The 22,741-nt window shown below is 35.5% G+C and overlaps 1 protein-coding gene across 6 annotated transcripts in view; it reads left to right on the top strand.

Moving 5' to 3' along the window:
- Positions 1-22,361, top strand: part of LOC148941896 (putative G protein-coupled receptor No18) — a 68,787-nt gene extending 46,426 nt beyond the window's left edge. For all 6 annotated transcript variants that reach the window (XM_089103025.1, XM_089103026.1, XM_089103028.1 and 3 more), the window contains one exon: positions 18,252-22,361. In XM_089103025.1, the coding sequence (XP_088959151.1) occupies positions 18,252-19,491 (1,240 nt within the window). In that variant the 3' untranslated portion in view covers positions 19,492-22,361. The remainder of the gene's footprint in view (positions 1-18,251) is intronic.
- The last annotated feature ends 380 nt before the right edge of the window (positions 22,362-22,741 follow it).

Genomic DNA, 22,741 nt, shown 5'->3' with positions numbered 1-22,741 from the left:
AATTTCCTCGTTATTGTCTCTTGTTTTGTATGATTGAAAGGCAGAGTGGTCTTGTTAGTTTTTTCCAAACTCCCCCCTCCCTGTGGGGTTCCCTAAGGAAATAAATTTTCTTGTGCTTACTTTTGTTCCTTACTTTCCCTGTACTTTGTTTTCTTCAGCAGCAGTGTTGTTTTCTTACTCTGTCGGTAGCCCCCCGCCCCCAGTTTCAAATATTTAACGCAAGAATTAAAATAATATTTGACTGCCTAGCTTTCCCCCTCCCCCTCTAGTCTTTTAATCGTAAGCTTATCCTTCAAAATCCAAAACAACTACCGCTGTACCCCACATTTTACTAATCTCTTACCGTCTTTGTGATAACCTTTAGACATATTTAACCTCTATTTTTTATATATATTAAGAACTTTGACCGTATTTGAAAGGTTAAACAGATTAAGATTCCCTACGATGACGGGTAGTAATGCATCAGACAATGGTTTATGTAGCCTCGTGGATATAGGTGCGTTTTCCGTGGGAATGGCGGACCTGTGCTTTATCACGTAAACACTGGGGGTACTGTTTTTACCTATGTCTTTCGTCAAAAAAAAGTAGTATAAAAAGAATTACTATTTCAATCACGAAAAAATTGGTGCCTTCAAGCCCAGCTCGATTTTTTCTTATGATTTTATATTTACTGAAATATAAGATTTTCGGTAAATATCTGAATCATTCTGCTATGTCACTCCAGTAAAAAAAAATTTCCAGTAATGACACGACTAACTTTGATGCTAGTGATGTTATCTGTTAACATTTTATAAATGTAGATAAAGATATGGAAGGCAAGATAAGGTTAGGGCAGCAATTTGTGATGTGTGTGTGAGAGAGAGAGAGAGAGAGAGAGAGAGAGAGAGAGAGAGAGAGAGAGAGAGAGAGAGAGAGAGAGAGAGAGAGAGAGAGAGAGAGAGAGAGAGAGAGAGAGAGATCAACAGCGCAGCTTACACACAGATCATTGTCTAAATTCTCAAAACCAAGGAAATTTTTTTTCGTACTGTTAGTTCCTGAATAAATCTTCCTCTGAAGGTAATAACCCAATCACCCACCCAGATTGTTCCGAATAAATATTCATAATTTTGGTTCACACCCTGTCACGTATGGAATTATCTGTACCATACATGGTACCTCTTCATGCTACTGAACTTGTGATTACTAGGAGGTCTAAGGAAAGTTACAATAGATAGTAATTTGAACCAGGAATAGTGAAACGTAGACCATCTGCTGCAGAAGTGAATGTGGAATTCCTAAAATGGCTCTTTAAACCAGTCTTTTCAAGAAATGGAACTTTTTAGTTTTTGGTGTATTTAATAACAACTCTGTTAGTAACAAAAGTGGCTACAAAAACGGAAATAAAAACCGTGGCTACAAAAGTGGTTATTACATTAGCTCAACAATACGGGAAATATAAGGCTAGGAACTGTTTTTAGAGCTGATCAGACATGTTAACTGAAAAGAATTGATAAAGACTATAAGTTTATCTGAAGGGTCGAACACTAGACAAAGCTGAGGGCACAAGCTTCAATCTCAGTTGCCCAATTACCTGCAAGTCCTATGGACATAAAAAAAGGTAAAGAATACGGCATTGGACTTTACAGTCCCTACCGGCGGTGCTGATCTCTGTTTCTGGGCTCTTCAGTCAGGAAGTGCAATGGGGGGTTAGGGGCCAACCATCCTGTGCTTTCGCACATCCCTCCTGTTTACCTTCCTCAGATTTCTCCAGGGACCCATTTAGAGCTGGGTCGATTCTGGCTGAGCTTACAGATTCACGCCACTGACCCCGTCCCAAACCAATAAAATTGGGTACACTAGGATTCGAACCCTCGTCCTCTCGGACGAAGGATCCTAAATCCAGCGCATCACAGGCCACATGTCCACAGGCCAAGCTGACCTTGGCCTGTGGACATGGTCAGCCATAAATCTTGTAATTATTTTTGGGGATATCCAATTGCCTTCAAATGCCACACAGAGCTGATAGACTATTTGAGCTACCCTTACTGCAGGCCTATCTACCTTAGCTCTGCCCTAGGATGATTGATAGACTATCATCAAGAAGGGAAATAATCGCTTTTATACAACTCAGAAAAAGTTATGCCAGCATTGCCTCACACAGAGACTATCTGTCATGGCTTTACTCTAATCAGGCTCCCAAGTCTGTCGTTGCTTCTACCAAGTTGATAATTCAAAGATTTTCAAAAGAGCCAATTTGATAAAATACCTAAAAACAAATTTACAAGACCCTATAACAAACTTGATTATGTCTTGGATTAAGGCTGTATCCAGGGGACTGGGGTTGACCCACTCTCCCCCTCCCTATTTTTATCCGATTCGTAAAAAAGTTACAGAAACGCTTATGAAAATTTATTGAACTTTTATGTGTAATTCTTTTTTTTTGTAAAAATCCTTCCCAGAGTAAGATTATCTTTCAGAACAAAAAAAAATCCAAAACGATTCGAACTGGATTTATTAGGAGTTTCAGAAACGCATATCCCACGGGTAGGACGTATGAAATTAGGTGATATAGAATTTGTCTACTCAGGCAGGAAGGATGGTGTATATAGACAAGGACTAGGGTGTTTGGTTAGAAAGAAACTAGCCGGGCTTTGTTTCAGTTAAAAAAGTAATAATAATAGGCTACTATTTACTCACTTTATGATTAAAAAGATCGGTGTATCAGTTCAAGTTATGTACTTCCCCGTGGAAGCGATTTATACGGCAACTATGGACTCAGATTAGTTTCTTCTACAATTGCAGAAACAAATAGACAGGGTCCTGGGTAGAAACATGATTTTTTTACTGGGAGATTTAAACGCCCAGGTTGGTAGAAATAGGGATAGATGGTATCCTAGCCTAGGTAAATTTGGTGTAGGAAAAGAAAACAGTAATGGATACAGACTTCTGCAATTTTGTAGGTATAACGATCTAGTTATAACCAATACGGTGTTTGGTCATAAAATGGGTCATAAGTTAACATGGTATTCACGTGATGGTAAGACAGCAAACCTTATTGATTATGTTATTGTAAACCGAAGACTGCCAGGATCAATACAAGATACTAGGGTATATAGGAGTGCCGTTGTTGATGTTAAAAGTAAAGATCACCATCTAGTAGTGTCTAGGGTTAATTTAAAGCTAAAATTTCGGAAGGGTAACTACCTCCTGGGAAGTTATGATGTTGGTAGACTCCAGGATAAAAATCTGAGAGACACTTTCCAGGAACAGTTGAATACTAAACTTAAGAGTTTGAAATTTGATAATGTGGAAAATGGCTGGAGTGATTTTATAAAAATAATTTATGAAGTTGGTAAAGGTGTCTTAGGGAAGAAACCTAGAACTGTAGTTAAGAATATTAGTGAAAAAGCTTTATATTTGATAGAAAGGAGAAAGGACTTGTACAAGAATTACTTTAGTGATAGATTATATAAAAACAAAAGGAATGTAAAGAAATTGAAGAAAGCATTAAAATATGAACTAAGGAGGTGTGAAATAGAGGCCATGGATAAAATTGTCAAAGATCTAGAAGATGCAGCTAGACGGCATAATAGTAAAATATTGTTCTGGCATGTTAATAAATTGAGAGGGAGTAGTCAATCTGGGCTTGGCCCAGTTAAAGATAGGAACGGGGCGCAATTAGCGATAAGGAAAAAACTAAAGAGAGATGTGCCGAACATTTTGAGAATTTGCTTAACCGAGATAGAGTTGAAGGAAGAGATATAGAGGAAAATGAAAAAGTTTGTGATACATTGGATGTGAAGGAAGATTTGTTTTGTGAGGAGGAATTAGCGACAGTACTAAAAGGACTGAATAATAATAAGGCTGCAGGTGCTGATAGGGTGGTAAATGACTTTCTTTAATATGGTGGCTCTGAGGTTAGAAATAAGTTACTGAAGATTATGAATATGATTTTTGAAAAAGGGTAAGTACCTAACGATTTTAGGAAAACCTTAATTAAGCCACTTTTTAATAAAGCTGATAAGAATGAGTGAGGTAATTATCGAGGCATTAGTCTGGTTTCTGTAGGTAGTAAACTACTTAGTAATATGATACTTTTTAGACTGAGAGATGTCATTGACAAAGTCTTAAGAGGAGAACAGTGCGGTTTTAGAAAATGTAGAGGATGTGTCGACCAAATTTTCACTCTTAGGTTAATAATTGAGAAGTGCCTGAGTTGTCAAAGACCTTTGGTCCTCAGTTTTATAGATTATGAGCAAGCGTTTGATTCTGTTGATAGAAAAGCTTTAATAAAGGTTTTATCCTTGTATGGTATACCAGACAAATACATTAAAGTGATTAGTGCTATATACGAAAATAACACTGCTGTGGTTAAGGTAGGAAATGAGGTTAGCAGCCGGTTTTGTATCAAATCAGGAGTTAAGCAGGGTTGTGTTCTATCCCCATTTATATGAATTATTTTGATGGACTTTGTCTTAGAGAGCAAAGGAAAGCTAGTTGGAGACCACGGAATCAAATGCGGAGGACAAAGTCTCCCGGACTTAGAGTATTATGCAGATGATTTAAACATCCTCGATGAAAGTTTGAGAAAAATAAATGAATTCTTAGAGGTTTTAAGAGTTCAGGAAGCTAGAATAGGTTTGGAAATGAGTGTTTAGAAGACTAAGTCACTAAGGCTAGGAATAAGTGAAGATGAAAAGGTGAAGTTGGGTAATGAAAAGATTGATCCGGTGGACAGCTTCACTTACCTTGGTAGTATTATTAAAAAGATGGTGGGAGCAGTGGAGATGCCAAAAGTAGAATAGCCAAGGCTCAGGGTGTTTTTTCACAGATAAAAAAAGAATGGAAGTATAGGAAGATAAGTCTGCAAACAAAGATTAGAATATTAGAAGCTACAGTGATGACAGTGGTCAAATATGGCTCTGAAGCATGGGCGCTCCGAAAAGCGCATGAAGATTTGCTAGATGTTTTGCAAGGAAATCGCTTAAGGATTGTTCTGGGTACCCGGCTGAATGATTGTATTTCAGACAGTATGTTGTACGAAAAATGTGGTTCAATACCACTTTCTAGGGCTATAATGAAAGAAAGGTTAAGGTGGCTAGGACACGTTGTGCGGAAAAAGGATGAAAGATTGCCGAAGATTGTTCTTTTTGGCCAACCGTCTAGGGCTAAACGGAAAGCAGGTCGTCCTCGTCTGGGATGGGGGATGTCATAAAGAAAGATTTAAAGGAAATGGGAACTTCATGGGCGGGTGTAAAAACGGATGCTTTGAATAGGTGGGGATAGAGGAGGAGCGTGGGTAGCTGTGTTGGCCTCAGGCAGCTTGGTGCTGCAGTGAGTTGTTAGTAGTAGTAGTAGAACAAAAATGATGGATACAGCCTTGGGCTGAAGTATGGGAGATTTTCTTGCGTGGATTTTAGAATAACTTGAAAATCGATTACAACAGGTTATGCACGCTGCATGTGATGGAAGTTTGTCACAGATGGCGTGATGGAGGAAGTATACTATGCGTGGTAGAATAAGTGGTGTTCTAGATGTGAAAAAGGTTTTGGAGGGTGAGCAATCGCTCACTAATCCGTGAACGGAATTCAATAGGATACTTGGTTTTCTTTGGCAAACTGTCTTTCTTTTCTTTTATGTTATTATCTCCCGTTTGTATCGAAATTATGTACAAAATTAATCCTTATGTGCATACATCCTTATGTACAATACATCCTTATGTACAAAATTAATAACTGTTAAAGGGAAATATTTCTAAAATTAATAAAATAGAAATGGTTATATAAACGCGAAATGAAGTAAGATAGTTATAATCGTGAAGGAAATAATCCCTCAAAACCCCCACGCAATTTTAGAATTTTAAAAAGTTTCTCAACATTTTTCTATTTGTTAAGTTTTTTAAGTTAATTATCACTAGTCAATTTGGCGATAGATGAACATTGAAATAGGAATATCGCTAAAATAAATAAAATAGTTTTGGTTAGTTGGGCTTCGGAAAACGTTTGACAAAGGATATCCAGAATAATATTAATATAGACATGTCAATTGTAACCACAGTAGGAACAAAAACACCCTCGAAAAATTCGCCCATAATTCTAGCATTCCAAATAAAATATTCTTGACATTTTTATTATTTCATTCATTCAAACGTAGTTAAATGACGCACAATGCGTCAGTCTTGAACCGTCATGGTGTGGTCAAGAGTCTTATCAAAGAAAAGAGTGTCACTGATGAATAGAATATGCTGAATATCGCTTTTAGCTCTTTTTCACTCCCGGGGATTTTTTAAAATAAATTTTACTCTTTTGTCAAATTGTCTAGTTTTTTTTCTATAAATTGAAAATTTCATCCTTCTTTGTGAAATTCAAAATAATTCTTACGTTTTTCAAACAGTTTTATTTAATAGTCGAATTTTTCTATTTGGAGGCACTCCAAGCTCGATTTTCTTGACTTTGAACCTAAAAAGTTCAAGAAAACTAGAAACTCTAGAAACTTCAAGTTCCGCGTTGACCGAAATAGGGGTGCTACCATTTCGGCGAACCATCACAAGCACGAAACGTCATAACATCGAACCGTCAGAACCTCGAACCGTCATAACATCTAAAAAAATTCTAAGTTTATATAATAGTAAAAAGTATATAGTAGTTTAAAAACAAATTTCGGCTATATATTTGCACATCAGGGGGTGGGGGTAAAGCATAGCATATATTAATTACATAACCTAACCAATCCTAAGTACCCTTTCCCCCCTAAACCCCAAAACACTAAAGTTCCAAAATTTTCGATGTTATGACGGTTCGAGGTTCTGACGGTTTTTTTTGTCGAAGTTATGACAGACTCCTGTTGTTCGTGCTCCTGACGGTTCGATGTCATGACGCCTTCCCACCGAAATATACATAATAAAGGTGTGCCATTTGTAAAAATATTTATCGTAAGCAAATGCTAAAAAAGGTAATTAAATTTAGAAGTTCTAGGTTTTGATGAACGATAAACAAATAGAATAATGATATATTGTATTACTGCTACTACCCTTTGCTTTAGTCACCCAAGAAGAAACCCCCAGAGGTTTTACGTCAGTTGTGAAACCTCATCCTTGTCCGACCAGGAGTGTTTCAGGTTCAAAGTATCAACGACTTTAAAATAGAAATCTTCTGCCCTTTAATCCATCTGAGGTCGTTCCATACCAGAAGATCGCAATTTTCGAAGATTTATCCTTTGGTTGTTTAAAAATTATAAAGGTATTAAAGCAGTCTCACGTTTGTGTCAGTGTTGCCACGTGGAACCGCGAAAATAAACAAGAAAAACTGAGTAGCTAAATTCGACACTGTTTACTACCTAATGATTTGCTTTATTGGTACTTTTCTACTATCCTCCTGAGACCTGACCATAGAAATAGTTTTCTGATTATATTCATTTCTTTGTAGTTTACTTAAAAAAAATCATTTTGACCATTGATCAACTAAAAAAAAAAGTTGAACCCCCCTCCCTCCCTCTGGAGGATGTCCACAGGAGTAGACATTGGGTCCCTATTTAGCTAAGAGTAAAGTAAAAGTATGTCTTATCTATTAAAATAGATATGCCAAACCGATGAAAAAAGAACATTACTCTTCATAAAATTTCTTGAAGCATTTGTTGTTTTATGCCAAGTAGAGAATGATTTTACACTGCAAGTGCATCCATCCGGACCTTTTTCAGCATCCAGGCTTTTTGCACCGGGCTGCATTCGTCAAGTCACAAAATTTTGGTAGATGCAGTGCAGGTCTGGCATATGGTGGAGGGATTGGCCTCTTTTTCTAACTCAAAACAAGGTGTTGAGTTTCACCCAATGGCTCTTCGTTGCTATTTTCTTGACCTCGTGACTCCGAGCTTCCAAAATTGAGCAAAAACTCGGCCACGTTGAATCGAAGATCAATGAGCTGTTTGAGGTCACCAGAAACTTCTGGGCCATGGCCCTTCAGCTCATAAAATGCATTGGCTAGTGCAGTATCCACAAAATGATGAAACAGACGCACAGTTCATTTTTTAGTACGCGTCTCAAACCGGTAATAGCTAACCATGCGGTCCACAAGGTCGACCCCACCCATGTAGGTGGTGTAGTCGGAGACTACATGTGGACATTTGACCTGCACGTAAGGCCCCTGGCGCTTGTCATACCGTTTGACCTCTTTCTCCTCTTCTATACCTTTGCAGTTTGAAGACAGGAGAACCACTTTGTTATCATACCACTGGGTCACGGCTACTTTTCTATCTGAGCGCATAGACATGACAGAGGTTCCTCTGCCCTTTCTTTTCATTTCTGTTTCGGTAAAAAGCGTTGGACCGTTGGAACCCAAACGGTTCGTCATGATAGTTCCAGTCGCATTTATTTTTCTTTCAGCCAGCATGTCGAGTAGCTTAACAGACGAGAAGAATCGGTCAAAATAGAGGTATGTACCTTCTGGTAGGGTCTCAGACAAGCGCAGTACGATCCCAGCTGACAAGCCGTGTGCTACCAGCTGTTCTCCCAGGGTGGTGGCTCCCTGGTAGATTTGGAAGTCAAGTATCAGCCCTGAGGAGCTGGCAAGGACAAAATTCTTTAATCCAACCGGGTTGGGCTTGTTAGGGACATATTGCTTGAGAGTTGACATAGCCTGGAAAGGCATCATTTGTTAGTCAATTTAACAGTTCCTGTCACGTGGCAACTGGAGACAGATATTCCTGAAGTTGTCAAGGATCGGCTGCACCTTCCAAAGCCTATTTTTGGTTTTTTTTCGTCTGAGATTTCCGAATCAACAACGAACTTAAGGTTTGATCGGATTGTGAAGAATCTGTCTCGAGTCATCTTTTGTGATATGGCTTCTACCCTAAACTTCCCAGATCAGTACATGCGGATTCGAGGAAACTTGAGGTTCCCCATCAGGATGGCAATGCCAGCAAAAATTTTCAGCTCGTCTGGAGTTACATTCAAGGTTTTGTGGTGGATCAACTGATAGTTGTAGTTCATGCACACAGCTATACGTTCGAAGAAGCTCTCCGGGTAATATTGCAAACAGAATTGTTCTGTACTCCAATTGTCGTGGTCCTGGAAATGAGCGGGGCCCACGTCCGGCCCACGATGATTATCGAACCGCCGAGACTTCCTCCAGGACAAGGTTGCTGCTACTTTGTCAGCCTTCAAGCGTTTGGCACGGGTTGCTAAGGGTACGTTGTCATCAGATTCTTCACTTTCAACATTTGGAAGAACAACATAACTGCTTGATGACAGAATGGCTGCAACAGCTGGTTCACCGTCAGAGTCTGAAGACGACAAGGAGTGGTTTTTTATCTATTCCTCATCATCATCTAAATCAGAGATGTCCAGGTCACTCTCATCGAGCATTCCAAGGGCGTCATCAAGGGAAACTACAATAAAGGAACAGGTTTAGTAAGCTTTAAACTAATTGCTAGATAGATAGATAGATAGATAGATAGATATTGGAAAAAGAACTATCAAAAACCCTAGTGGACAAAATTTGTATTTATTAGTAAAAAAAAATACAATAACAACACATAGTTACCACTGTAATAAAAACACGACAGGTAACAGTCAGAAAACATAAAATACAAAAGTCATAAATATAGGTCATAACTATAAAATATTTTTAAGGTCATAATATAAAAAGATAAAAAGGGTAACAAATAAAATAACCAAATATTGAACAATGAAAAAATAATATATACAAAGTTTAATTTTTAGCAGACTTACGGGTTGTGATTTTGGTTGATTTTATTTGCAAAAAAGGGAATAAAAGTTTTTTATAAAGTACGGAAGAAAAGGGTATGGGAGATAGATTGGGGGGGGGCGGGGACACTTTACGGAGGTGGCAATTTCTTATGGGTGAGTGGCGGCTAGGTTGTCGTCAATTTAGTAAATAAAACAATCATTGGCCACTGCTATCCCCATTAGGATCAAGATTTGAACTACAAAAAATCAACCCTAGCTGTTTACTCGATTGGAACCGCCTGTCCACAGACGTGGACATGGAGGTTTTCCAAGTTCCAAAAGATGGCACTTATCGAACTAACAGCTTTTAAAACTATCTAAGCAATGTCTACAATCAAGAGAGTACACCTGATTTTTCTCAGAACTCGTTCTCACTACTTTCTTTTTTTTCTTTTTTCTTACCTTTGCTTTTTTTCATCTCCTTATTTTAGCCTTTTCTAGTTTGTAAAAACACCCCTAAAAGTCACAGAAAACTTCTGAAAAAAATCGTAGATGACTTTCCAGGTCCAAAAAGCACGTTGAAACAACAAAATCTTTGCTAGATGGCGAGGCCTTTGCACAAAAAATATTTTATGGGGGTGTCCACAGACGTGGACACCAGGTCCCAGGAGGCTATATAAAACACATTCGACAAGTGAAGTTTGGTTAATGCTAATGAAATAAAACAAAATATGATGAAAATACAACACTTTATTAGCAAAAGTGTGAAAACTACAACATTGAAATATGCGCCCAGAACGTAAAAATGTCCCCAAGAATCGCGTTAAAATGAACTCTGTCATCTGCCTTTACTGTCGCCCGCCACATGTACTCTACTAAGTATGAATGTAAATGATGGCGGTATGTACCTCGGTGCTGTTTGTTCCTCCACTTTGCGGAACCCCACATTCTCTCTACTTTTTGGGTAGATACACCGATTTCTTGGTCGACAAAATTCTTTCTATGGTTCACTTTGAAATGAGTGCACCCTGCTTGTTCCAGCTCAGTTGTGTTTCACCCCTTCAAACAATGTGAAATGATTCTTGATTGTTCCTGAATGAAATTGACGGTTTTCAAACATAGCCTAGGATTACACTTCCAAACATGTTGCTTCTCGTAAGAATACAAAGCCATGGCGTGTCCATTGACGCACTTTTTTTCTTTTGAGCAACGACTCCTTATCCTGGAAAAATATAATTGCCTGTTCTTCGGTCCTTGGCAAATCCCAAATCTTAATTTGAATATCCATGGTGATACCCTATACTCTATCACTAGTAAAAACAAACTAACCAGTGTCCTTAAGAATCGCGTTAATAATGAGCTAAAATGAACTATGTCAAGAATCCTGTTAATAATGAATTTTTCATTGTCTTTGAGACGATAAGCCGACGCCAAAGCTCCCAATTTAATAATTCAAAATTAACAATAAAATATTCTATGTTCATCATTTTTTTTTTCATTACGATAAATAAAAGTTCAAATAGGGATAAAATCCTTTTAATAGACAGTGATGATAGAAATTCACAAAAATACCAGATATTTCGGTCACATATACAGTGACCGTCATCAGTAGTAAAACTAAAATAAAACAATTTAAAACAAAAGTTTATATACTAAATCAAATAACACTACATATTATTTGAATCTCTAATTCTTTTCAAAGCAAAGGCGGAAGCTATTCTCTTTGACCTTCTTGGATTCGGTTCATTAGCGTTCAATGATATAACATTTGGACAAAGGTCAACTACATTGGGTGAATTGAACTTTACTCTCTCAGATTTTAATAAATTATTATAGATAGAGTTCAGCCCATATTCACCTGTATCTCGATTCAAAGCAATATTCTGGAATAAGATTTTCTTTATTTCAAGAATTTCACGAAAATTTTGCTTTAAACCCCGATCCCTAGAAATCAAAGAGACATTCTCGAACAAAATAAAATGGTCTGGAAAATTATAAATATGTTCAGAAAGGGCTGAAGTGAAATCTTCAGACTTAGAAACTAGCTTTAAAGCCGAAAAAATAGAATCTTTGTGTTGTAATAATCTCATTTCCAAACTCTGGTTAGTACGTCCCACATATGAGCTTCCACAAGTACATGGGATCTGATAAACCCCACTTTGTTGCCCCATTGAAGTTGGATCCTCCCCAGAATGTAGAAAACTACCCAAAGGATTATTACTCTTTAAAGCTACCCTTAGACCATTGCTTTGTAAAATTCTTTTAAGTTTTTCACTTAGCCTGGGTACATATGGTAAGGAACAAAAAACATCCTTCTCCCCAGTTGCCTCCAAGACTTCCTTAGAAATCTCTAGAAACCTTTTTCTTCTTTTTGAAAAAGTCTGGTTAATTAACCATTCTGGATACATGTTACTTATTAGTATTTTCTTTAGAAAAGACAACTCCTCCTCAACAAATTTTGGAGAGCAAATACTAAAGATTCGATCAGTTAAAGAAATGATCAAACCAATTTTTACTTGGCGAGCGTGACCGGAACTATAAGACAAAAATCTATGGTTATTTGTCGGTTTTCTGTAAATTTTAAAATCCAGACTATTTTGATTTTTCAAAAGAAGAACATCCAGGAAAGGCAGTTTCCCCTTCTCTTCCAATTCAACCGTAAACTTTAAATCCCCCCCAAAAAATTAATATATTCAAAAAATCCCTTTATTTCATCCTCCCCATAATTCCATGCTTAAATTATTTCATTCATATACTGGCCCCAAAAAATATGTTTAAAAAAATATGAATCCAAGGCAATTGTTTCAATATTTTACACATAAATACTAGCTAATAAAGGGGATAAAGAGGTTCCCAGAGTTAAACCATTTATTTTTTCTAAATACCCCACTCTAAATGGAAAAAAAATAAGAGAACTTATTGCACAGCCTCACGAAAAACCCACTTAAAGAAACTTCAAGATCGCTTTTGTCGCAAATAAAATACCAGTCTTTCAACAGATTTCTTTCTAAGAGAGTTTCGTTTACTATTGTAACAATATTTGTGTACATTAATATAATTTTGAAGCTTGAAAGCAAAGAATTCGAAGAAATTTCTACTTTTTTCAGTTTTTCAACCAAAATCGAAGAATTCTTAATATACGAAATTTGTGTAGACAAAAGTGGTTTACAGATTGACACTAACCATTTGCTCAAAACACTTGTTGGTGACCTTGTACTTGAAACAATTGGTCGTAATGGTAGGTTAGGCTTATGAATTTTGGGAAGTCCATATAATTTAGGGCACAAGGAACTGCGTGGCAGGCATTTGTAATAGAGTTGAGGTGTAATTTTTCCTTCATCCTTTAAGCACTTCAGTTCTTTCTTAAACTTATTTGTAAAAGAGTCTGTTGGATTATACGATAGCTTCTTGTATGTTTTTTCATCCTCTAGTAAACTTCTTAATTTTGATTCGTAGTCCTCAGTATTCATCACAACTAAAATTTTCAAAGCAATTTAAAATTGCTTTGAAAAGAATTAGAGATTCAAACAATATGTAGTGTTATTTGATTTAGTATATAAACTTTTGTTTTAAATTGTTTTAGTTTAGTTTTACTACTGATGACGGTCACTGTATATGTGACCGAAATATCTGGTATTTTTGTGAATTTCTATCATCACTGTCTATTAAAAGGATTTTATCCCTATTTGAACTTTTATTTATCGTCATGGAAAGGCAGTGTGGTCTCCAAAATTATCTACTTCATATTTATGGGGATGATTTGATCAAAATTGTGTGTAAATATATAAACACTCAGAAAAAACATGCAATTGTTATCAACCAACAGGATTTTCTTCTACAATGTAAGAAGATGAGAATTGTGCCACCTTCACTAAAATTCAATTTACATTTGGGCACTTTCAAGGAAGAAAAGTTTGAACGAAGCTTTCATTTCAAGGCTTTAAATCACATTATTAAGGATAAAAGTCGAAAAAGAGCTTTAATAGTGAGAGATAAACTTTCCCTAGAAAATTTTATATAAAAAAAAGGTTAGTATAAGTGACTTTTGTTTTATTCAACAAGCAGGAAAAAATCACTTCAATCATGACTTTCGACTTTCCAGAGAAAGATTGCTAAAAAAGTTTTCGAAATTATCAACAAATAATGCGGTAATACCTTCGTCAATTCTAGGACCAGGTGTGGTTAATTTTTCATCAAGAACTTCAACAATACAAGAACAATCAGTGCTTGAAAAGGGTCCGAAATTTTGTTTTAAACCGGATAAAGTCCCCGTGGAAGACATTATCTCTTCAATAGAAACATCTTTGCATAAAAACGCAAATATAATAAAAGATGTTAGCTTAGTAAGAGCTTCTACCGTAAAAACCCTGTTCTAATTTTGTATTGAAACCGAATTTTCCTAGTACGACCATCAAAGACATAAGAATTCTTAAAAACTTGAAAAAGGATAGTTCAATTACCATTACAAAAGCAGATAAGAGTAACACTTTAGTTGTGATCAATACTGAGGACTACGAATCAAAATTAAAAAGTTTACTAGAGGATGGAAAAACATACAAGAAGCTATCGTATAATCCAACAAACTCTTTTACAAATAAGTTTAAGAACGAATTGAAGTGTTTAAAGGATGAAGGAAAAATTACACCTCAACTTTATTACAAATGCCTGCCACGCAGTTCCTTGTGCCCTAAATTATATGGACTTACCAAAATTCATAAGCCTAACCTACCATTACGACCATTTGTTTCAAGTACAAAGTCACCAACAAGTGTTTTGAGGAAATGGTTAGTGTCAATCTGTAAACCACTTTTGTCTACACAAATTTTGTATATTAAGAATTCATCGAATTTGGTTGAAAAACTGAAAAAAGTAGAAATTTCTTCGAATTCTTTGCTTTCAAGCTTCGACATTGTATCAATGTACACAAATATTGATGTGGAAGCAGCCGAAACTCTTCTAGAAGGAAAGCTCTTAAGAAATTTGGATTTGATTAGTGGCAAAACAGATTTGGAAGTTTCTGTAATTATTCATTTAGTAAGGTTGTGCAACAAGTTAACTTATTTTTTTAAATCCAGAGGTAAGTATTTTTAACAAATATTTTGCTTACAGATTGGGGCCCCTTTATCCCCTTTATTTTGTTGTATTTTTGTGGAGAATATTGTAAAAATTGCGTTAGATTCATATTTTTTAATACATTTTTTGGGGCCGGTATATGGATGACATAATTTCAGTGTGGAATTATGGGGAGGAGGAATTAAAAGAATTTTTGGAACATCTTAATTGTTTGGGAGGGGATTTAAAGTTTACCGTTGAATTGGAAGAGAATGGGAAACTTCCTTTCCTAGATGTTCTTCTTTTGAAAAATCAAAATAGTCTGGATTTTAAAATTTACAGAAAACCGACAAATAACAATAGATTTTTGTCTTATAGTTCCGGTCACGCTCGCCAAGTAAAAATTGGTTTGCTCATTTCTTTAACTGATCGGATCTTTAGTATTTGCTCTCCAAAATTTGTTGAGGAGGAATTGTCTTTTCTAAAAAAAATACTAATAAGTAACATGTATCCAGAATGGTTAATTAACCAGACTTTTTAAAAAAGAAGAAAAAGGTTTCTAGAGATTTCTAAGGAAGTCTTTGAGACAACTCGGGAGAAGGAGGTCTTTAGATCCTTACCAGAGGTACCCGGGTTAAATTAAAAACTTAAAAGAATTTTACAAAGTAATGGTCCAAGGGTAGATTTAAGGAGTAATAATACTTTGGGTAGTTTTCTAAATTCTGGGAAGGATTTAACTTCAATGGGGCAACAAAGTGGGGTTTATCAGATCCCATGTACTTGTGGAAGCTCATATGTGGGACGTACTAACCAGAGTTTGGAAATGAGATTATTACAACACAAAGATTCTATTTCTTCGGCTTTAAAGCTAGTTTCTAAGTCTGAAGATTTCACTTCAGCCCTTTCTGAACATATTTATAATTTTCCAGACCATTTTATTTTGTTCGAGAATGTCTCTTTGATTTCTAGGGATCGGGGTTTAAAGCAAAATTTTTGTGAAATTCTTGAAATAAAGAAAATCTTATTCAAGAATATTGCTTTGAATCGTGATACAGGTGAATATGGGCTGAACTCTATCTATGATAATTTATTAAAATCTGAAAGAGTAAAGTTCAATTCACCCAATGTAATTGACCTTTGTCAAAATGCTATATCATTGAACGCTAATGAACCAAATCCAAGAAGGTCACAGAAACTAGCTTTCACCTTTGCTTTGAAAAGAATTAGAGATTTAAACAATATGTAGCTTTATTTGATTTAGTATATAAACTTTTGTTTTAAATTGTTTTAGTTTAGTTTTACTACTGATGACGGTCACTGTATATCTGACCTAAATATCTGGTATTTTTTTAAATTTCTATCATCACTGTCTATTAAAAGGATTTTATCCCTATTTGAACTTTTATTTATCGTCATGGAAAGGCAGTGTGGTCTCCGAAATTATTTTTTTCATTAAGATTAACCAAACTTCACTTCTCGAGTGTGTATTAAATAATAGACATGGACCGTTTTATTGTTTCTACCAAAATTATTACCTACCTATATGGAGGTCTTTTTCATTCAAAATCGAATTCCGAGTTTTTCTTAATGTTTTTGGTAAATATGTTTGCGTAACTTCACAGAACTAATTCAAAAAATCAGATTTCCTTTTCAATGTCATTTTTACTTAAAAAATTGTTCACAAGAGGTCATTGTGAACTCAAAGAGAATTTTCTTTTAATGTTTGCATGTATAAGACGCATAGTAACCATTTTAATCTTCTAAAAACAAACTGACTTTGAAACATACCAACCTTTCTAAGGAAATAAGATTCGATCAAGCCCTTTTATCATTTGTACATGTAACATGTATTATGTAAAGTAAAATATGTTTCTTAACAATTGAGTAACTCGAACAATTCAAGTCCTTAAAATTGTGCAACTTACTAAATACGGAAGTAGACTCACAAGTGAATATGTGCCACAAAAGATATTTGCATATTACATAACTTGGATCCGGTGCCTGTAAAAGGCGATTTTCAAAGCATTGGTGCTAAAGCTCAGGTTACCCATTCTAGTTTCATACCAGTGCATTGATTTATAAGTTCTTCACTGCAACACCTAAAAGTCATCTGACATTTTCACTTTTCTGAGGTAATAACCAAAAACCGTTCTCAATAGGGGGATAAGAAAGAATACGTAGATCAAGAAATTTAAATTGTGATTGAGCATACACCCCTGTTCATCAGGGTTGCCAACTTGACTCATTTTATGTCAAAAGAACACATTCCCATGTGCATTTTTTTGCACATGGCATAAAATGGCATAAAAGGACAAAAAAGTAACACATTTTAGATATTTAGGACATAAAAAGAGACATATTTTGTAAATTTACGGCATAAAACGAAACATTTCCCAACTGGACATCTTATGGCTAGGCTGTATTCTGCATTTGCCGAAATTCAAAGGACTGAAATTTTTGAAAAATTTCGAATTCTCTGAAATTTTTGTTTCATTGAGATCCCTAAACTGTATTTTTAAACAATATACTGCACGGCCGTACCCAGTTTTTTTTCGGATGGGGTTTTGCCAAAAAAAATTAGGGGGGGGGGGTTACACAAAAAAAACTAAAAAAACACACACAATTTGTTTATATGTTTTTGTTAAATTTTTACGAGTCAGAAAAACATTTTTTAGGGGGGGGGGTTCAAACCGGGTAAACCCCCCCCTAGATAAGGCCCTGCTATACTGCATCGATTAACTCAATCTGTTTCTCTGTCTCTAATTTGATTCTCAATGTAAATTATAGATATAATTCTTCCTAACGAAGAAACTGTTGAGCCGTTTCTGTTTTTTTTTTTTTTTTCAAGATCAGTTGTGTCTTCCTTCTCCCTTTTAGAAATAGTTAGTAGGCTAAACAGAACTTTTGACATCAAAATTCCCGATTGGATTTTACTAATGCACTGATTTAGCAACTGCTAATTTGAGCTAAGCAGATTCTTCGTAGAATTTTCTGATTGGCTGAAAAACTCTATGAAAAGTGATGATTGGATCAATAGAGTGTTAGCTGAATCTTGGTGTTAGTAAATCCTGATTATGAATGGGCCTTATATTTTTGACTTGATAGTCATCTTGTCGATAATCAGCAGTCACGTAGGTTCGTGAAAATGAGTTAGCAAAATTTACTAATTAAATTTGCCTGCAGTTTCCGTCTGCAAAAATTCCAATATTAACAATCTTTTATTCCCAAACAATACTACACCTTAGAATAAAAGTTAGATTTTCGTAGGTTGTTTGATGCCTTGTATTTTATTTTTTTATTTTTTTTCGATTTTGCGCCTTTTTTTAAAACTTGAAAACCGCAGGTATTTTTCGAATAAGTTTCCACTTGATCAATTCATAAAATCAGATGCCACATTCACTGTTGCTGGTGCTTAATTTAGCAAATATTCTTCTTTTCGCTAAAATTTCATTCCCCTTCCATAAATATTCAGAAAAATGGAATTATTTTTTTTATGGTATTAATCTGTTGAGCCTCCTAATGTAGCTTTACCTTTCAGGTTTGTGATGAGCCTCCTGATTATGAATCTGGTAGCAACTTGTATATTCCTACCATTAGTTTTTCTTGACAACGTTGCCAAACATCCTGAAGAATCAGAAGATTTTAGCGCCAGCATTGCCATGTGCTCAGTGGGGCAGTTTTTTGCTTCTTTTGTTAGCACTGGAAGTATGGTTGCAGCTTTACTAATTGGCCTTGATCAGTATTTTGCTGTAATGGACCCCTTGCACTACCATTCAAAGATAACGAAGGCAAGAGCTTATGCAATGCTAGTTGGCAAGTGGGTGGTAAGCGCTGTGCTTGCTGGATTTGCAGTCCCTGACCTTACTGGAAAGGAGATGTGGAAAGGTTGTGCAGATATTTATGACAATATTGACATTGTGTCCTTTCAAGATGTAACTTTTAGCTCTTTAACTGTGGTATTTTTGGGCGTATCTGTGCTTCTGTTTGTTGTGCCCTTGCTAGTTCTTGTTTGGGTATACATGAGGATATATAACGCTGCACACAAAAACAGTCAAAGAACTCGACGTAACAGTTTGTCGTTTAGTACAAATGAATTAGTCAAGCTTGGCACTGCAACACCGTTAATGGGTAATGGACAAAGACCCCTATCTAGAGCCAATTCAACAATTCTTACGCAACAAGACGTTAGTGCTGCTAGTGTGAGTAGTGCAAAATTATCAAGGTCTCCATCACTTCGCTCAACTTCAAGCCAATTAGTACATAATTTAAGGTACAGAATTTCAAACGCCAGTCTCTTCTTATATCGAGAAGAGGCAAGAGCTGTACGCATCAGCGTATCTGTGATTGTGACACTATTATTATGCTTACTGCCTTATCACGTGTCTCTAGTTTTGAACCTTTTGCCAAACATACAAGTGCCACAATATGTAAATTCGTGTTCCTTTATAGCAATTTTGTGTAATTCGTTATTATCCCCTTTTCTTTATGCCTACCGATCGCGTAGGCTTCAAAAAGAATTGAGAAGGCTTTTTGGCTTGTCACCGCACTCTTCCAGCAGCAAAAAGCGAAGGCATCGCACTGTTCGACGCGTGGTGCCTGCTGCTCTATCTGACCCAGCAGATGAGAAGAAGAAAGACGTAAATGCAAATAGACCAATAGAGATGAAGGAAATAACAAACGGTATCGTGATAACGGTGACGGAAGATTCTCGAGGCTCCTTTTCGAGTGGCACAACCTTTCCGAGTAGCTCCATGGGTGATAGTGATGTCAGCCTTTAAGTAATATATTTATGTAAGACACTAATCAATGCCCACCGTTAGTACGTGCCTTAGGAATTGGTCACTATCACGGCATCTCACTTTAGTCATTTTTTTTTGTTATTTAAATACAATTATTAAAGAGTAGGACTGATTGAGATGATCGATATCTAATTTCGTTCTTCGATCAGTCACCATCAAACCGATTGGGCTAATCTGATATTCTCGATAATGCACATTTTCAGGAATAATATAATGTTTGCAATAATACTTATTATCAGCCGATGCAACTTTTTTAATTTTTTTTTTCTGCAGGTATAAAATATTGAAGAACATTGACCTAGAATATTATTCTTCATGTCTAATTTTTCGGAGCATTCTATCTTTTATTTCATTATTTGTCTTATCCATCATATCAAAAATTTAATTATTTGGCATAAAGTTCAATTTGAACTTAGATGAAATAAAAGCTTAAATGTTATATCTATTTAACTTAAATGAGTTAAAAATTTTAATTAAATTTCAATTTAATTAAAAATTTGATTAATGTCATTAAATTAAACGTTTAATTGAAGCTATTAAAAGATACGTTTAATTAAATATAAAAGAAACTCTTGATTTTAATAACAGTTAATAGGACCATGACAAAGAATTGCTTTTTTAGCATTTATATAATTCAAGGAAACGCTTGTCTAATTTCACCATCACCCTTTTTATCTGACGTTTTCATACTTTTAAAATGATTGCCAAAAACCGTTTCCTAAGTAGTTTCTAAAGGAAGAATCACAACAAAATGTACCTCAGGAGGATCAAAGCCTGACATATATTTCTCTGCTGATCCTCCTTTTGAGAACAGCTTAAGTCCCGCTCACAATAGATTTTACTAGTACTAAGATTTAGCTATCACAAATTTGAGCCAATCATAATTTTCATAATACTTTCTGATTTGCTGAAAATTTTTATGAAAAATTCTGATTAATTCAAATTAATGCGAAGTAAGTCTCGGTATTAGTAAAATCTCATTGTGAATGGGCCTTTACCGAGCGGTTTTGGCAAGTATTTCAAGAGTTTGAAATTATCAGATACGACTTTTAGGCGTGCCAGCGATGATCAAGGGCGTACCCAGGATTTTGTTCCGGGGAGTAGGGTTTATTTGTTTCCAGAGGAGGGTCTACAGAGAAAAAACTTTACAAAACGCATCAAAAATAATTTATAGGCATTTTACTTCTTTTCTATGAGTCGGACTAAATTTTCGGGGGAGGATGTTAAGCCCGGCATCACCCCCTAGATATAGCCTTTGCCATGAAATATTAAAGAGCTGTGTCATTCATCGTTTTAATAAACTTCATCACCATTGAAAAATAAGGAGTCAGCACTGTTTGTACAGTTGAAAATAAAGCCTTGATTTAACTATCTCTCTATGCAAGAAAGCGGCAAATAAACGCCAAGGTGTAGTTGCATCCATGCAACTACACAATTGGTTATTAATAAAGTGCTGAGCTTTAAAGGGATATAAATAGTGAATAGAAAGTGATCCACTGATAACTGCAACCATTTTTCAAAGTTACGGGACAAGTTATAACCCTTTTCTACTTTGAGGTACATAGGTGATAATTATGTAACCTTAGTGGCGTTTTAATCACCGGAATCCCTCGGCCTGCAAGCTCTAAGCCGGAATCAGTGTTTAACATCAGAAACCGTAAGCATTTTGCATTGTTAGGTGTTTGGTATCTGATGGTTTAATCACCACATAATAAAGTTTTATAGTAAAATTTGCAAAATTTAAATTTATAGTAAAATTTGCACATAGTAAAATTTGCAAGTAACTTGAAATCTAACGATGCAAAAACACAAGACTAATCTGGTTGTCGTTCCAGATAATATATAAAACCAGTTAAGAACAGTATATTTGCAAGGTAGGCATAGGGTTCTGGTGATGAATAAAAAGCCCCTTCTGTGTCTTCTTTGAATGTTATGGCAAGTTGCCAAATGTGTTGTTTCTTTCTATGTTCTAGCTATATTAAGGACTAAGCGAATATTTAGTTCTTTTTTTTTTGCGATTGGAAACGACCCATGAAAACTTATCTCCGTGTAATGCCTTGATTGCAAAGGAGGCCCTAGACGGTCAATCATTTTGAACCAAATTTTTCGTCAATTGATTAACGTGTGCTTCAATCAACCTTCAATGAACCCTTCAATCTCGACCAAAGCTAATGTAACACGCCGCTTTTGATCAAAATGATTGAGTCATTCAAACTTTCTATCAATCAACTTCAAGGCTTGACTCGAGCGTCAAACAGGTTCCTAAACAGTCAATCATGCTTGAGTCAGTCGATTGACAGAAGCTTTTGATCAAAATGATTGACCGTCTAGGGCTTCCTTAAGGATTTTAGACTTGAGTTGCTATAATTTTCAGATCATATTATTTTCGGTTTTGATAAAGGTACCCCCTCCCCTACCATAAACAATTTATATAATAATTTATGATGCCTGTTTATGATGCGTCAATTCAATTTGAATGTTAAAACGTTCGATTGCATTGCATGGGTGTTTTTGATGTTTCCCCTGATGAAATCACTTGGTCCTTGATAGCTCGAATGTTCCTCGGAACTCATCAGACAAAAGCAAAAGGCTATGGCCAATTTATCTCATTCTTAAGATTGACGTGATATATCAGGGAGCAAAAATGGGCAATCCCCATACCCCAGCTTGTTTTTAATGACTTTGAAGATACCTTTTTTTTTGTTTTTCAAAGGCCTGTACCGTGTTTCCATCCTTTAATACTCCCCCTCTTCCACCTAAGAATGGTCACATCAATGTAAAGGGGCGGGGCCAAAAAATCTTTGGGATAAATGTCCCCTCTGATCGACACCACTGTCTCTATGTTCAGTTCTTTTTTAATATATATATATATATATATATATATATATATATATATATATATATATATATATATATATATATATATATATATATATATATATATATATATATATATATATATATATATATATATATATATATATATATATATATATATATATATATATATATATATATATATATATGCATATATGTTTTACAGTGCGATCTCATTTAATAAATATAAACTATAAACGCATGATCTTATTTGTCAAGTGAATATATCAGTGTTGTACGTTTTGAAAAACTAACAGTATTGTAAAATTTTTACAAGCCAATTCCACTTAATTTTTGGTCTCAGAAAAAAAAGCTGTTCGAGTTATACTGTTTATGCCCTAGATTTGATAAC

This window comes from Artemia sp. Qi Xiang Cuo, chromosome 17 (genome assembly GCF_049724085.1).
Source record: "Artemia sp. Qi Xiang Cuo chromosome 17, ASM4972408v1, whole genome shotgun sequence".
NCBI classification, from domain to species: domain Eukaryota; kingdom Metazoa; phylum Arthropoda; class Branchiopoda; order Anostraca; family Artemiidae; genus Artemia; species Artemia sp. Qi Xiang Cuo.
This window is presented reverse-complemented; position numbering and strand designations above follow the sequence as displayed.